This window comes from Equus przewalskii, chromosome 5 (genome assembly GCF_037783145.1).
Source record: "Equus przewalskii isolate Varuska chromosome 5, EquPr2, whole genome shotgun sequence".
In the NCBI taxonomy this organism is placed as follows: domain Eukaryota; kingdom Metazoa; phylum Chordata; class Mammalia; order Perissodactyla; family Equidae; genus Equus; species Equus przewalskii.
This window is the reverse complement of record NC_091835.1, coordinates 47073311-47091683: the sequence shown is the minus strand read 5'-3', so window position 1 is coordinate 47091683 and position 18373 is coordinate 47073311. Positions and strand designations below refer to the sequence as shown.

Here is an 18373-nt window from a genome sequence, read left to right as displayed (position 1 = left end):
CTGGAAAGGATATCTTCCAGAAACTTCATTAAATATCATTCTTAATGGTAAATTAGAAGCAATTATTTTTAAGTCGGAGCTGTAGTTGCTTCTATTTATCAATGTACTGGAGGTACTAGCCAGCAACATAAAGAAATACAAAGACTACAATGGAAAAAGATAAAAGGACTGGTGGCCAGCCCAGTGGCGCAGTGGTTAAGTTGGCACGTTCCGCTTCTCGGCAGCCTAGGGTTTGCCGCTTCAGATCCCGGGTGCGGACACAGCACCGCTTGGCAAAAGCCATGCTGTGGTAGGTGTCCCACGTATAAAGTAGCGGAAGATGGGCATGGATGTTAGCTCAGGGCCAGTCTTCCTCAGCAAAAAGAGGAGGATCGGCAGTAGTTAGCTCAGGGCTAATCTTCCTCAAAAAAAATCAAAAAAACAAAAAAAATAAAAGGACTGGACAGAAAAAAAAATACTGTCATAACTTACAGAAGATTGATAAATAATTATATTAAAATTAAGAATTATGTTCACCAAAAGATCCCTTAAAGAAAGTGAAGAAAGCTACAAACTGGAAGAGTAGATTTGCAAGATTACTGTCTATAATTAATAAACAAAAACAAATTCCTAAAAATCCTAAGTAAAAAGACGCCAAGAAAAGTGGACAAAAGATATAAACATGCATTTCACAGAGCAAGAAACATGAATACCCAATGAACCCAATAAAAGAGGCTTAATTTCATTAATTCAGGAAATTCAAAGTAAAAGCCACACTAAGTAAACATTCGACAACCATCAGATGGGCAAACACATAAAAGATGGACAACATCAAGTGCTGACAAAGATATGAGGCAACAAGAACTCATATACTGCTGGAGGGAGTGTATTAGGATAACCACTTTGGAAAATAATTTAGATTTATTCAATAAAGTCGAAATGAACACACCTTACAACCTCAACCTTACAACCTATACTCCTAGTTATATATTCTAGAGAAACCCTTGCAAATGTGCATGAGGAGACATACAATAATGTTCACATAACAGCCATAAAATAAAATAGGAAACAAACGTGCACCAATGGGAAATGGTTAACTTGTAGTATAACCACACGCTAAAATACTACACAGTCATAAAAATAAACCACATCAATTCGGGATGAATCTCACAAATAATTATGTGTAACAAAATAAGCAAATCGTATACAAAATGACTTCACTTTTGTAAAGTTAAAAAAAAGCAGCAGATGGGGCTGGCCTGGTACCTAGTGGTTAAGTTTGCACGCTCTGCTTCGGCTGCATCCCACACATAACAGAGGAAGACTGGCACAGACGCTAGCTCAGGGACAATCTTCCTCAAGTAAAAAAAAAAAAAAAACGAAAGCAGCAGGGGAAATTAAACTTTGCGTTGTATGCAGACTCAGACATATATGGTAAAATTTAAGGAAAATCATAAGAATGCTATAAACACAAAATTCAGGATGGTAGTTGCCTATGAGGGGCTCAGGAGAGAGGAATGGGATGAAGGAAGGGCAGGGATTCAAAGGTCCCAGACATATTCTATACCTAAAGCTGAGTACCATGCGCAGTGGTTATTCATCTTATTTTTCTTTGTCTGACAAATGTTACATCCATTTGGTATGCATTAAATTTTTCATAATGAAATAAAACACATACCCAAAAAAAGGTGGTAAAAATTCTTAGCATCACATATAAGTAGTAGTAGCGAAAGAAATATTATGTGACCCCCCAGTTTAGACTATTGCTAATGGCATAAAATAAAGTCACCTGTATTCCATGAGCAGACAGTTAAAATTACAGATTATTTTAACCTGCCTCGCTCCTTTCACTGGAACAAGTCTGATGAAGGGGTTAAAGGCAAGAAATAATTACTATTAATTAGTTTCACGTTAAAGAGTCCCTATTTATGAGCTTACAGTCAAATGCTTTTCCTAAAATTATTTCCAGGGGGTTCCGGGAATTTGTAAAATCTTCCACCGCTGTCATCCCTACTTTGTTGTCTATTAGGCAACTTTGTGGTTTCAAGATTATGAAATTTTGCTCTGGTTCACCACAGAGTTTGAACTTCCAAAGTGACTAACAGGAAAAAGATTAAATATTTACATTTAAAACATCTACTTCTGTTAATACCAATGTAAAAAAACTTCAGGACCAAAAAACAGAAAATATTAATGTGAAAATCCTCATCCTTGTCCTTTACTATTGCATGTATCATTAAAGTTTCACATTTGTAAACAGTTTACATTTGTAAAATGTCATTTCTAATAAAAAAGATATTTCAAATATGAAAAACTACAGCAAAAATACTGAAGCAATAAATGAGTAGATATCTGTTTAGTATGAAAGCTCCTAAGAGTTCAGAATCTGTCTACCTAAACCCTCTTCACACAGACGGAACCGAGAAATTCCTGGGCTGACCACTACTCTTGGCCAAATGAGCCACAGCTTCTGTGTGTTGGTCCCAGGGTCACCTTTCTCTAAGATTCTACTGACCCTGAATCCATCAAGCTTCTCAATGCCCACGTTCATGCCATCCCCATTCCCTTTCCCAATCCATCCCCTGACCCAGCATGAGCTCTACAAGGCTCTGCTCTGTCCCTGACCTAGCCTCCACTCCGCCTCTATTTTGTAAACTAAACTATCTCTGGAAGTGATGCTCCATTATGAGCAAACTCCCCTACATCCTTAACCTCTTCTCAAAGCATTACCCAATATTCTGGCTGTCAAATACTTTCCTCTGAGGAGGTCAGCTGTGCTGCTGCACTCTCTCAAACATAAACTGTTTATTCCCTACTCCTCAAGGTCCTTCAACCACCTGAGCCATTCATTCATTCCCTTGATCCCTAATCCCAGGACCCGGTGATGCCCATAAGCCGGCACATCTCAGATCACTACTTCAGTGATTACGCTGCAGCAACACAACCCCAACCTCCCAGCGAGCATGTTTCACTACTCCCCTATGGGGATTCTCTGGTCTTGGGCGAATCTCTATCCCAATCCTTCAGGTTTCTTCTTGCTCCACTTCTCTCTTTCCCAGCCTGAAGTTCAACGGTCTAAAATTTCAAGAAATTTATCATACCCTAAACTCTCCTGCTCATCTGCCTTTCATTGCATTCATCTGGAAAAACCCTCTGTGGCTCCAACTATTCATTTCCTCTGAGCTCCCACCACCCATGAGCCTCCCTATAGATTCCACGAATACTTAATGAGCACCTAAAATGTACCAGAGACACAGCATGTAACACTCTGTATTTTAATGAGTTGCTGACTTGTTTATCACAAAATTGTCATTACAAATATTATTGAGCATCTCCTAAGAAGAAGGAGGCACCATTCTAAACTCTGAGAATTCAGCAGTGAACAGGTCAGTGGAGGTCCCTGCTCTTGTGAAGCTTACATCCCAGTAACACAAGACCGACAACAAAAAAGTAAATAAACAAGAACTTGAGCCCTGGGAAGGGTCATGAGAAAAATAAAACATGGTAACAACAGCAAGTGCCTGGTCAATGAGTTTTGACCTCATTGTCAAAATGGCTGTTTGCAGGATAGGGAAGGTCATTGACTTGAAAGCTACCTGAGAAACACTTTGCGACTTACAGTATCTTCTCCAGCCCCACAAGAGAAGTACTAGGACCCACTCTGAACCTTAAAATGCCATTGCCCCAATGAGTCTACCAAACCAACTAAACACATCATGAAAAGAAAAAAATAATCCTACTCTATAGGAGTTAGGAACTGTTTTAATAAAGAAGAATCTTATACACATATCCACTTAATATTCTATGTAATTGAAGGAATATATGATGAGCAGTGTGACCATCATCAAGTGTAATCCCATATTTGAGATACAGGAACCATAAACTTTAGCTGTCTTCAGTAATTTCCGGGCATGTATGCTATACAGATTACAAAAATGTTTCAATTCTCTGTCCCTCCCCGTATCCACAACCTTCGCAATGAGTTTCCAACTCTTCCCTCGAAAGATGGAGTCTATTTCTCCGCTCCTTGAATCTGAGCTGGCCTTGTGATTTTCTTCCGCCAACAGCAAGCAGTGGAAGAGACGCTGTCCCAATTTGGAGCCCAGGCCTGAAGGGACCTGGAACACTTCTGCTCACTCGCTCGGACACCTGCCTTCACCACAAGGGCAAGCCTGCGCAAGCCGACCGCAGGATCACGTAAAAGGGAGCTGAGTCATTCCCACCATCCCAGATAAGGCCATTCTAGACCAGCTAAGATCAGCAAAGCCTCCTACTTGACCCACAGCTGATGTCAGTCAAGAGCGAACCCAAGAGAAACTAGAGGAATCCCCCAGCCAACCCAGGGACATGTGTGCAATATATAGTTATTATTTTAAGCCACTGAGTTTTTGGATGGTTTGTTATACAGCAGGAACTGATAGAGCAAGATTAATTAATCCTATCTACTCAACTCAGACATTCTATTACATTTCCCCTTTAATGTTTTTGAGGAACTGAAGCCAAAAATTGTAAAATATTTTAATTTCAGGGCCTTCTGCAATGAGGCTTCAATAGGCTGGATCAGGAAGAGGGTTTAGCTGGCCAGGCAGGAACTGTTATAGTATACGGAAAGGATTTAGAACCCCATCAAAGGATTTTATTTCTCCTACAATAATACTGCTTGTTTTCCATTTAGAGGTTCTTTTGCAGCTCCGCTGAGAAAGGGACAGCAGCTGGACTGAAAATCATTCATAGGAGAATAACGAGGGGCTGACTTGATATTGTAAAAATCTGGATTATCAGGTAAATGTTCAAAATGTACCCGGGATTCCTGTGTCTAAGAAAAAAATAAGTAATTGATTTCCCTGTGCTTTCATCATTCTTTTCTGAAATACAGAAATTTCTCAGGGTGAACTATTTCTGAGAAACATATTTTTTTTTTCCAAATTCACAAAGGATTTCATTTCTTTTTTGTGCACTTTCTACCTCCTCCAAGAGTTTAAGTAACTAAGTTTTTGAAAATAGATGTCATAAATATATATGCCACCTCCCCTTCCCACTCATCTGGGTAAGCACAAACGGTTTAGTGACTTGAACTGGACCAGGCCTGTCCTGCTTTCTAGCCCGTGGGGTTGTTCTGAGAATCAAATGAGAGGGAAGGAGAGGAGAGTGTTCCGAAGGAATGTGACCTTGCTTGGCCCATCGCCCACAGTTCTTAGTCTCGGCCTACTCTAGCCACTACGGTTCCCGGGCCCGGCCTGTGACAGCCAGCAGTCTGTGCTGGAGAGCGCCTGTTTTCCAGCACCTTTGCAGAGGCTGAGTATTCATACATTTTAAATATTTCAAACCTATATATTTACACAGTTACAATCGGTTTTCTTATTCCTTTTTATCAATGATAAGGGGTTCAGTTCTTTGAGTTCTCCTCCTTCCATCCACCCCCTTCTAGAGACAATCATAATTTATTCTACAGTTAAACTCATTCATTTAAAAAATTATAATATATATATTTTAAAACAGCCACACCTACATTCAAAACTGTCTTTTCAATAGTGACTCCTGGGTACACTATATCATATACTGTCTTCCTTATAATTCAGTTCTACCCACCTACGTGACAGTCCCTAATGTTACAAGGCCTTGAATTCTTCACTGCCCTGGAGAATACATTCAAAGCTAGGTCCTGCCTTTTATCTGCAGCCCTGGACAATAGCTACTTTACTCTTTAAAGAAAGTCTTCCTTAGTCCCACTGGGTATTTCACAAATAAACTGATTTCTAATTCCTAAATCACAGGGCCTTCTTAAATAGAAAACAGTATCTTAAAAGCCACATATGTATGTTATTAAATGTACACTAACCTACCACCAACAAACACTTATTGATTATCGTGTGTAACAGTTCCTACCTTCAAGAGGTTTTAAAATCTACACAGGGGGCTGGCTCCGTGGCCGAGTGGTTAAGTTCGCGTGCTCCGCTGTGGCGGCCCAGGGTTCGGATCCTGGGTGTGGACATGGCACCGCTCATCAGGCCACGTTGAGACGGCGTCCCACGTCCCACAACTAGAAGGACATGCAACTAAGATATGCAACTGTGTGCAGGGGGGGTTTGGGGAGATACAGCAGAAAAAAAAAAAAATCTACACAGGATGAAGACTTAAAAGAATGATATTTTTAAGCCACTACTGGTAGGCCATGCATTTTAAGCTTAAAATGACAGCATGACACTGAAGCGTGTTCTCTTATACCCCATGTTATGAACTTAAAACATACCCATGTATTCCATATCTATACCATGTTTTACAGTTTTTCAAAGTTTGTTCACATAAATTAACTCACAACATCATAAGCCTATAAAATAGGTAAGCAAGAATTATCCTCTCCTTTTTACACATGAAGAAACTGGTACTTAACGAGATTAAGCAATTTTCTCAAAGGAGTATGGCTAACAGAGGCAACAGAGCCAAGGTCTAATTCATGGCTACCGTCCACTTCATTGGAGTACTCGGTGCCCACAGGCTTACAAATAGGCACACTGTGGTCAATGAACAAAGAGCATGTTCCTCTTGGCAAATCTAACTGGCCTGTAAAGGGCCCAAATCATATTGTGCTCTGAACTTCTGGTTTTCCACGTAGATGCACACTAGACTTTCCATTGGGCTGTGGATAGGTTAGCACCCCTATTTATATCTATTTTTAAATTGCAATAAAATAAGGAAAAAAATAGCTTTACTAATATGTAAGACATGAACTGACAGCAATACATGTATATAATTTATAAATAAGTATACATATGAGGACATATAATCAAAAACTTTCCACTTGTACGGGTACACGACAAAAATATTCTGGAGATCTCTACTAAGCTAACTGACCCCAGACATCAAAAGTACAAATAAATATATAACATAAATCATTAATAAACATAACAATAGAACCACAGAGAAAATATATGGAAGAGGCAATCTGACAGAGAGATTCAAATAGGTAACAAATACAGGAGCCGACGCCAAGCATAGCCAAAACCAGGAGCAGGCAAATTCAAACAAGATGTCATTTTTGTCCAGTAGATTACTCAAAACTTAAGGCTGGTAATACCAAGTGCTGGCAAGGAGACAAGAGAGGCATACAATCCTATACATGGCATGATGAGAAGATAAAACAGTGAAGGTTTTTGGGAAGATGGCCTAATTGTAAACCACAAATAGAAAAACCATAAATTAATCTGAATGTGATGTCAATGGATCCAATAGTTGGCCTGACTCCAATTCCCAAAGGAATTTAGGAAGCGAATGCACTGTTATCACAGCGGGCTTTCTAATTCATTACGCAGTCAGTTTTGCACGTGTCATTTTTTTACCACTTTTCTATTTTTTGTGACTCCATGGACTTACTGAAAAATATAGTTTTTCATTAATCTTATAATTATTCATTTTAACCATTTCAATATTTTTGGACCCCATTTATGGTGTTTAGCAGTATTTTACTATATTTATCAAAAGCTAAAATAGACATACAGCCTAACTCAGGAATGTCACATCTAACCGCTATTTGATAAAGATATTTGCATATGACCACAAAGTTTATGTATAAGTATGTTCACTACCATACTTTTTCAAATTGAGAAAAAAATGGAAAAACTAAATGTCCAACAATAGGGATATAGCTAAATAATCAAAGCATATTTTACAATTACTGAAAGAAGTGTGTTGACTTCTAACTACTGATATGAAAAGACCCAAGTAAGATATTTATAAAATAAAAAGGAAAATTCACAGAATAGTATATACAGGACAAAGTCATTTTGGTTTAAAAGATATATATATGTATGTATGTATATATATGTATAGGTATGTAAATACAAAGGAAGGGGAGTAGAAGAGTGAACAAACTGTTGATACATATAACCTCTTGGGGAGGGAAAACCATAGAAGGAGACTCTCCACACTACTGTATCAGGAAGAACAGTAACATTTTCCTATAAATCTCCCTTGAAATTCAGACAGCTATAGTGCCTACTCTTAAATATTGCCACTGATAATTACTGGTTAAATCACATGAGCTAAGCCAAAGGTCAAAGTGGCAACTCAGTCAAGCACTTAAAATCACAAACTCACACACCCAAGTACATACATATGTGAGATTATCTATCTATCCATCTATCGGTCCATCCATCCATTTATCCATCCACCCACCCACCCACCCATTGATCAATAGCAGAGGTACTTTGTTCCTCATCTATGAACTCTGCTACAGCTTTTTCACTCAGCAACAGGAAAGAGCAGTCCTGGTGTAAAACATGGGTATTCTGCAAACTAATCTAGCATAAGATACCAATTAGTGACATCTTCTACTACCAATTGTATTAAATGTCAAAGTGAAACCAGGATGAACAAAAGCATAAGACTCAATTTACTCAAGTACCCAAATGTTTTTACATTATTTAAGCTTACATGCAAGCTCATGAATCACTTTTATTTTTCAAGTTTGTGGCTTTATGAGATAAATTCATAGATATTAAATTAAGGATGGTAAATACACCAGTATACCCATCTCCTGACCTAAGCCCTTGCAAACATCACTAGCTTATCACAATATGCTTTCCTACTGATCCAGAAGCTGCTCTCCAAATTCTTCTGAATATAGTGCTCCAAACTGCTACTCCTACTTAATCAGAGTTGGGATGCTAGTTGAAACTGACTGACCATCTCTGGTATTCCAATACCTCAACGGTCTGCAAAGAACCACACCTCCTGGTATTCACAGCCTTGTGTAGTCCTCTCCCACTTTTGATTTTGGCCTTGGTCATGTGGCTCGCTTTGGCCAAGAGGACATGAGCAAGAATGATGCAAGCAGAGGTTTCAGAAGCACTTGCACCCTGGGCCTTGTGCTTTTGAAACGTTCCCTCTTAGAAGCCAGCTGCCATGTTATAAAGAAACTCCAGATAGACCATGAAGTGATGAGAGGCCATGAGGAGAGAGACACTGGATATTCCAAGCATAGCCAACTTCCAGCTAAATGTATCTTCACGTGTGACCTCAGTTATACCACATGGAAGAAAAGAACAGCCTAGCTGAGCCTGGTCAACCCAAAAAAAGGTGAGAAATTATAAATCATTGTTTTAAACCACAAAGTTTTGGAGTAATTGGTTATGCAGCAACACATAAATGAAGACTAATCCCTGTTCCAAACTACCTGAATCACTAATAACAATCCATATGGATTCTCCATCAGTTACCTTTACATTTCATGTGTCCAATCAAGAGTATTTATCGCAGAAGAGAACATAAATTTGAACAAATCTTCTAGAGGGCAACTTGACAAAATGGTAAGTAATGAACTTTTTAAAAAGCTCATTTCTTTCCCCCATAAGTTTAAATCTAGGAAACAGACATGCACATGAAAATGTTACATAAGGATTTTTCTCACAGCAAAAAGTTCGAAACAACATAGCCATCTAAAAATAGAGGAATGATTAAACTATTATATATTCCTAAGACAGAACATCATGGTTATTACAAAATCTTCTATTGAATAAATATATAATGACATGAGGACACATAATATAACTTTAATGAAAACAGTATTCAACACAGTATTAGCAGTAAGACCCAAATATTTAAAAATATTTATGTACGCAATTATGTATATGTACTGAAATATCAATAGAAATTCTCTCTGCATAATGGGACTGGGTGATTTTTATTTTCTCCTTTATACTCTTCAGTATTTTCCAAATGTCCTATAATAAAAATGCATTACTTTATTATGAGGAAAAAACACAATATTATAAAACAGCTTAGAAAAAAGCAAACATACTTAAGATAGAGTTGTATTATTTGATTTGGAATTATTCTCTGATATTTCTTCATTAAATTTTTTTAAATGCCATCATTATTAGAATGCATCTATATTCTGTGATGGAACAAAGTTTTCAAAAATCAATGTAGTACAACAGAGGCATTTTCAACAGAGAAAAAAGTTGACACTAACTGTAACATGTTACTTTCCGTCTATCATTGCCTTACACTATGAAAACTGGGCAAGAAGCTCCTTATTTCTTTTCAAGACTGCCAGACTATCCTATTTTATTGAGTTTTAAATTTTAGGGCCAATAGCTTTATAATAAATATTTAATAAAATGGGTATTATGTGCACCTTCAACCAGGTTCAGCAAAAGCTGTTGGAATAAATTCAATATGAAGACTAAAACTATTTTTCATCTCAGAGGCAAATTTTCTTTTTTTTAAGACCATGTCTATCCAAAGATACAATATGTGAAAACAATCTAAGCTATCTGAATGAAATAGAAAAAAAAACCTCGTAGAACATGGTAGGTATGGAGCAAACAAGCTTTGGTAGCATTACTCAAGCACTGACGCTGTTTGGGAATTATTCTCTGAAGTGGCCAGGAAACTCAGAAGAAGCAGAGGGAACCCCTGGCCTACCAGAGCAGGGTGGAGTTGTGATCACAGCGGTTCTACTGCCATTTGTATTAAATCATAGTTGGTTTCCTCAATTTCTCTTGCTCAGGACAGCCAGTATGAAATTGGTTTCTATTGTTTTTTCTAGACTCAGCACTTCCTCCTCCTCCCAGGTCCAGGCCTGAATCATCCTTCATGCATTCAACTGCTCCCTCCGCAAGGTAAGGCAAAAAGCTTCCTTGAAGATCACTATCATTTCGTAGAAGTTTGCAAATGCTCCAGTTCACCGTCTTCCTGGCCTTTAGCACTTGGCACTATGTTACAAGTGAGGAGCAATAGACCTCTGAGCTTGTAATCTTTCACACCCCAATTTCCTACAGCGAATTGGGCCTTTCTCTCTCATCATGTCGTTTCTGGAAGGCTTGCCAATAGTAACCTCGGCTACAGCCACGGACAGAAATTACTGGAGACTAGAGGGCCAGTCTTTGCTCCAGCAGTGGGCATGCGATCCAAGGTGGTCAGAGTCCTTGTCCAAGATTTTTTTATTTGGGAATAGAGAAGAAACTTTACCTTTTGTGTTAAAAAGCTAAAAGAGTATGCTGTGGGCAACCACTTTTCTGGTTAAGTGGAAAGACGCTTTCTAAGGGAAAAAAGGTGGGTGAAGAGCCTTGAAGAATTCATTTGTCACTCCTAGAATTAATGTGGAAAAATAAGTTTGCTTTTGCTTATACTAGCTGGCTTTGGGTCACTGACATCTGCCACAATAAGAATCCTGACTAGATGACAAGTGAGAAGCAGAAAAATGCCCCGGGATATTCAGATTTGGGTAAAGACTTGCTTTTCTTACAATCTATAATAGGTCTTCATTTCAACTATCTAATTGCCTACTGTGTGCCAGGTGCTGGAAACATAAAGATGATTATGACATTGTCTGCCTCCAGAGACTTAACAGTCCAGAAGGGTTCTTCTGATGTCACTGGCCACTTTGGAGAATAATTCCCAATACTTCAGAGGCTACTCCTAAGACGCCAGGGAGTTCCCCAAGAGGCTCAGGAACTTCTGTCATCTGTACGTCATGAGAACCACTTTCTCTCTCTCTCTCACATTTCTAGAGGCCCCACGGACTTCAGAATTTTAAGATTTGGACTGCATTCATTTTACCCACACTATTCGTGACAATACAGACTTCAACGTCTCCCTGGTTCTCCAGAAACCACAGTAGCTTGAACTGTGAAAGCTTCTAAATGGAAATGGCATGGTCAACGGAGAGGTCTGGGTTCTGGTTATCTCCACATAGGCCTGACAGGTCCCTGGCACTGTCCTGGCTTCATCACGGATCAAGTCCTACAGTCAGGCCTCTGAGCAGATCCTATCTATCTCTCAGAGAAGAATCCCACAAACCAAACTGGAGAAACAGCTGATTGACTAATTCATATTGGGCCAGAGAAATGTCACATGGAGAGACTATTTAAATTTCACAAAGACCGAACGATAAGGTTTCTGAATAGTGTGGAATTAAGATCATTAGCAAAATTTATTCAATCAACAAATATTTATTGAGGAACTACGACGAGAAAGACTTAGGCTGATACAGCCTAATGAACACATACAGCAAGGAACAAGACTGCTTTTCACGAAGCTTACCTACCATATGGTGTGGGCCAACAGGTGTCAAAAAGCGTTGTCTTGATTCTAACAAGTACTTTTTAAACATATTGTTTCTGAAATAAGGATCAAGGGGTTTATTTAATATGGCCATGGTGCTCTCTTTTCCCTCTGAAAAGCTGTTATTAAATCAATGGTAATTGATAATCACTGGTGACTTAAAAGAAATAAATATAATTTAGTTATACAATTAAATATTTAATCATAATCCTGTTAAGTACCAAGGAGGAGAAATATAAGGAAAGAATCTGATGGGGCACGGAACTTACTCCGAAGGGGTTCCACAAGGCCCCCTAAATCTCATCTTAACACAGCAGTTAGAGACCCTTTCAAAGGGTGAATCAGGTCACGCATCTCCTCTGCTCAGATCTGCAATGACTCCCATCTCACTGACTGATAACCAATTACACCAACCAATGAGGCCCCCACACAGTCCAGCCCGCTCCTGCTCTGATTTCACCTCCTTTTTCTCCCACGCTCATTCCTCACCACTCCTCTCCTGATCCTCCATACTCTGCTCAATTTTTCTCTAATATCATTTATATATCCTTACATACCATCAAATATATTTATTTTACTTTATCTGACATTCCCCTCCCCCACCACTCCACTCCCCAGAAGGGTGGTGTTTCAGTCTATTTTGTTCAACGATGTATCCCAACCACTAAGGCACGTAACTGTGAGTTCAAAATGTGTTGGAGAATTGAAAGAAAGAATGAATCAGTGAACGACTGATTGGAAGAACGTGCCCCTGGGACTGAACTAATCAAAACAGTTGGCCAAGCTTTGCTCCCTATTAGACGGCAGAGAATGACTTCTGCTGCAGTTTCTCTCCTTTCTCTAAACTCCCATACCACACCAACCTCCCACCAAGTCTTTCTTTAGATACGGCAACACTTTCACTCAGGTTACGGTCCAGTCTCAAGCCCAAGATGCTATTTATTCTTCATCTGTCAGGTGACTTCGTAATTGCTCTGTTCTGATCCACTCTGTGGGGATTTCACAGCTGAACTTTCAGAGGTGGGCTTATTTTTTATGTTTGTCAGAAAGGCCTCTTCCAGGAAGCCCCATTTTGGGCCAAGTCTTCTCAATACCTTGGTCAAAGCATGATGTATACTTCACAGTGTTTATCATAGTCTCCAATTATATCTCTGTGATTATTTTATTACGTTCTCTCCCACTAATTTATCTATAAGCTCCTTAAGAGCAAGGTGCATGTCTGTTTCATTCGCAAAGCCTCAATAAGTATTTGTTGAACGAATAATTGTATGGATGAATATAACATCCCTGGCTTGGATCTCTATATATGTAGACAGCCAATTAGGTAGCTGAGGTAGGGGTTTGGCCAGGGGGTGGGGGGTGGGAGAGTAGGAGGGGGATTTCTCATGAGGGAGGGAGGAACAGAAGATAATGTTGGGAGCCCTTCGGAAAGGCCAGATTTTAGCCACCTGAAATGCTAAGTCCTCTCAAGATAAGCAGCTCAAAAACCAAACCATCATTAACACCTCCACCTAGAGTTCTCCCCACCCCCTACTCCCTTATTCTGGTTAAGGGATTCTTGTAGCCACGGGGACACAAAAGCTTTGAGCAGCTTCTGAGCTCTCTTTCTTTGTCAGCCTCCTAGCTCAGCAAGGCTCCTAAGGCCTGTCAACTCCTCTTTAATATCTTTGATCAATGGCCTCCTTCCTTTCTATTCCGCTGCTACCAACTTGGTTCAAGCAACTAACTCCCAGATTACAGCAGCAGACCCAGAATTGGTCTCCTTGATTCCAGGTTTGCCCCTTTATAATCCATATTGCCTGTATTAAAATCTCCCTTAAAACGTTCACTTTATGCTATTAATGCTGTATCAAAAAACATCTGCAATGGCTTGCCTAGAAAATTAAAATCTCAGCCTGACATTCAAAGACCAGACACAGCACAGCTCCAAACAGTATTCCTAGTTTTACTTCTCATTATCCTAGCATTTTCTACGTTAGCATCACTTACCTGCAGGGTAGTTATCACTATTCATCATACACATTATACATGTTGCCACCTGCATAAGTTTACCCTACCAGTCATTTATATCAACCCATCTGAATTCCATCCACACCCTCAGGTCTAGCTCAACTCCTACCTCTTCCTTCAAGCTTTTCCAGGATGGCTTGGCCTAATTTGCCTCTTCCTCCTCTGATTTCTTATGACGCCATCTGACAGACAACTACTATCATTTTTCACACTATTAACTCCAATTTACAAATACACGTATATACATGTAACTTTTTGCCATTAACCCCAACTTATTCATACCTCTTACAGAAAAATGAAAAAGTCATAGGACAAGAGCATTTGTTAACAAATATTAAGAAACTCTCTGTCTTTCATAGGACAGACAGAAGTGGCTAGATAGGGATGTTTACATCCAGCCAGTCTCAAGGGCCTCCAACTCATTGACTCTTCCAACCAATCTTATCTTTTTCTACTCTTCATTTCCTCGCCCTTCCTAAACATATGCCAACTTTGAGAAGAAGGAAAATCAAACAAAGAGGTCTATCCAAATTAGGAGAAAAATCATTTGAGAAATCCAGACAGGGTTCTCAAAACGCAACCATTTGAGTTGTGGGGACTCATCTTGTTCTATCCCGATTAACTCCTTCAAAGATTGGAAGCCAGCATCATCAGCAGAGACACCACTTATTTAGAGGCTGACTAGATGCTAGGCATTAAGCTGTACATGGGGACTACAAGTAGAGGACACTGAACGGGCCTGGTTCTGAGCAGCAGTCCTCGGGCAGAAAGAAGGACAATGGGATTCCATAACATTCACTGTGGTTGGACGTCCTGGCATCCCAATCTTGACTGAAACTCTAAATGCATTTTATCACTGAAACACTGCTATTTACAGTAAACTTTCTACTGTCACAGAACACTCTACTTTTCCTTTATGAAGATACCATTTTTAAATTCCATGTTTGTTTCATTTTTTTGTTTTTAACACTGGTTTCTCCTACTAGACTCAGGCCTTCAGGAAGGCAGGGTCTCCATCATAACCCCCAGCACCTAGACCAGTGCCTGGCATTTACTAGGCACTGCTGGGTGCGTGTAAAGGAACAACCAAATTCCAAGACTCTGTTAATATAATGCTAGTCGGCAAGTTTTTAGGCGGTTAAACAAGCATTTATTTGTAGGTTGGCTGACTGAGCTAACCACTGTTACTTGTTTATATGAAATGATACCTCTAGTCCCAAGCAACCCATTTAGGGAGGGATACATATTATAGGATCTGTTTATACTGCCCTGTATTTTCAGGTATAGAGGGGTTTTAGCCCAGAGACCTTAATTTGAATGCTAGTGACTAACAGTGAAGCTATATGACCTACAATAGGCCCTTTACCTCTTTAAGTTTCAGTTTCATCATCTGAAAAAAAAAGCTAAGAATAAAAGGCTATTGCGAAGATTAAATTAATTTAATGCTATGTCCATGTTCCCGACACCATCTCTCTCTTTTAATATAACGCATATTTTCTCTATATTACAAACTCCTTGAAGGTTGAAACCATAGTTCATAGTTGTGTTGTGCCTAATTAATGAGCACAAAGTGCTTTACATACATAAGGATTACATATTACAGTCCAAAACTGTTATGAATATGAAAAAGAATATAATATTCATGAATTCTTCTGAAGCATTACATTGCTATATTCAATTATAATATTACAGCACTAATGTACCAAACAATTTTAAATAGCAAATACACAGTAATATAGTCTAATGTCCTGTGGCAGTTATGTTCCCTATCTTGGCTCACAGTTTGAATTGTGATGATCTATGAAGAAACAGACTTTTTCCTCATTTGCAACCTTAAATGGTTATTTCATACTAGAACTCTCCTCATTGTGGGTTAGTTAGAAATTCTTAGCACACCTTAGATCCAGCTATCATAATTAGTCAAAAATAAAAGTGTTCTATTTGCATATCTAAGAAAAAGTTCAACTTTCAAAACTTGAAATTTCAAGTCAAGAAAAAAGCAATAGGAAAATATAACCTCACGAAATTTACATACTCTTTTATTACCCTGCAAAGACTTTTTGATCCACAATCCTGCCACGTAAGACAATGACCTTTAAATAACCAGAACAAAGTTTCTCACTATTCAGAGAGCATTGTTTTAAGATTTACCTGGCACTTGAAGTTAACCATCTTACAGCTTTGAAGCACAAAGGAACAGTCAATGACACATCCATTTCAAGCTACCGTGACCTGTCATTAGACAGTCATTTAAGCAATATTTTCAAGGAGTAAGCAGAAAGCTTAATAACTTTCAAATATATAAGATTATCTTCTGTACTTTATGAGCTAAGTTATTTGAATACTTAAAGCTACACTTTATAAATTACAAAATTCACTCATAATTTTCAGCATCCTTCCTAAAGATAAACAGCATGAATTAGTGTTAAGCAGCAGTATGCAAAACTCAGTAATCAAATTCAAATTCTGTACATACGTATTTACACACCCACACGTAATAAAATAATTTAGAGGCGGGCTAGCTTAAGGCACACAGAAAAAATACTTTTCTCAGAAAAAAGTTAAAGTTAAATATTTATCTTTACAATAAAGAATTTCCAAATATTAACATTTTTTGGCCAAATGGATTAAAGTAAAATGCATTCTCTATATGAAATAGTCTGTTACCTAAACGGTAAACAGCAAACAAACATTAAAAAAAAAAATATACAGTAAACAGTAAACTTTACCTAACAGTAAAGAGCCAATTTCAAAAAATGTATAAATTGATTATCCAACTCACATCTATAGCGCTGTTAACTCTGATCAGGTCCTCGGCTCAATTGAGCACTATTAAATGTTTCCAAGCAGCTCTCTAGGCAAGATATTTACACAAAGCACAAAATGCAGCAACAGAAAGAAAGCACACACAACTCTGGCACTACATACTTCATGCTTATCTCTGGTTATCTATACAAAGCTTAGGGAGAGAGACTAAAATAGTGAAGCAGGATAGGAAAGCTAAGTAGTTTTCCCTATTTCCCACAGCATCTCTTCTTCGTACTGTGAGTTCATTATTTCGTAGAATACTTTAAATTCCCAGGACAGTATAAAATTCACAGAAACTTAAAAATGAGTTGGCATTTAGAAGTTGCCTTTTCCAGGCAGCCAAATTTAAAGACATGCAGACTGAGCTGTAAAGTCCTCAACAAGGTCAAGACCAAGTCCAGCTCTTCTGACTCTTCCCCTCTCCAATGCTCTTTTCCTTACCGCCCCCAGAGATGCAACCAATCCTATCAAAATATTATACAAAGATAAATTCTTCCTTGCAATCTGCCATTTTGAACAACCACCAGCATTTGTTCAGGAGAGAAATAATTTGAGAGTTAAGTGTACTTCACTTGGGAACAAAAGCAGACACAACTCAAACTCTTTAGGTCTCCCTTCTAGCTAAGGGCGCTTCCCAGGAACACAGGATTGGGAACAGCAAGAGGGTCAACGTGCCTTTTATTGGCCTTTCTATCTTGCCTCTTCCTGTGAACAAAATCCATCCCGCTCACTCTATCACCTTTTCTTATATGTAATTTGATCAATAATCTCTTCTCTTCATCTAAGAAAGAATCAACAATGAGAAATATATCCACCAACATTAATCACTTTCCTACTTCAGACTCCCATCCTTTCTTCTACTCTGAGCATTCTAAATATAGTTCATGGTCCTGCTGTTTCTCATCTTGCTGTCTTTGCAGACTCTAAGTTCCAATGGCATGTTTCTGCTGTTTTATTATTTGGCGTGACAATGGAAACAGTAATTCTTCCAACTACTTCATGATTAAAAGGAGATTCAGACCGGATAAAACATGTGAAAACACTGTGTAAATTGTAAAGTTTAAGATAAAAGTAGGGGCCGGCTCCGTGGCCGAGTGGTTAAGTTCGCAAGTTCCACTGCAGCGGCCCAGGGTTCGGATCCTAGGTGCGGACATGGCACCGCTCGTCAGGCCACGTTGAGGCGGCGTCCCATATCCCACAACTAGAAGGACCTGCAACTAAGATATACAACTGTGTACGGGGGGGGGGGGGGGGGAAGCAGAAAAAAAAGAAAAACAAAGATTGGCAACAGTTGTTAGCCCAGGTGCCAATCTTTAAAAAAAAAAAAGATAAAAGTAGTGTCCCTATCATATTAGAATGATAAAGCATCACTACTTGCTCACAACAACACAAGAAGTAAAAAGTTTCCAAGACATTACAGCCTACATTAGGGATTTAACTAATCTTAAAAAAATTAGTCTTCTGACACAACTCAGAAAGGAAAAAGCAGTAGCACCTAACATTCAACAAA

General features: G+C 38.8%; 1 protein-coding gene across 16 annotated transcripts in view; it reads right to left on the bottom strand.

Moving 5' to 3' along the window:
* PLEKHA5 (pleckstrin homology domain containing A5) overlaps positions 1-18373 on the bottom strand; it is a 231173-nt gene that overhangs the window by 207935 nt on the left and 4865 nt on the right. Inside the window, exon 4 of one of the 16 annotated variants that reach the window (XM_070620739.1) lies at positions 16207-18093. The exons of 14 other annotated variants lie outside the window; for them this stretch is intronic. In XM_070620739.1, the coding sequence (XP_070476840.1) occupies positions 18081-18093 (13 nt within the window). In that variant the 3' untranslated portion in view covers positions 16207-18080. Of the gene's footprint in view, positions 1-16206; positions 18094-18373 lie in introns of those variants that run through there. One more of the 16 variants, XM_070620740.1, reaches the window with a different exon arrangement.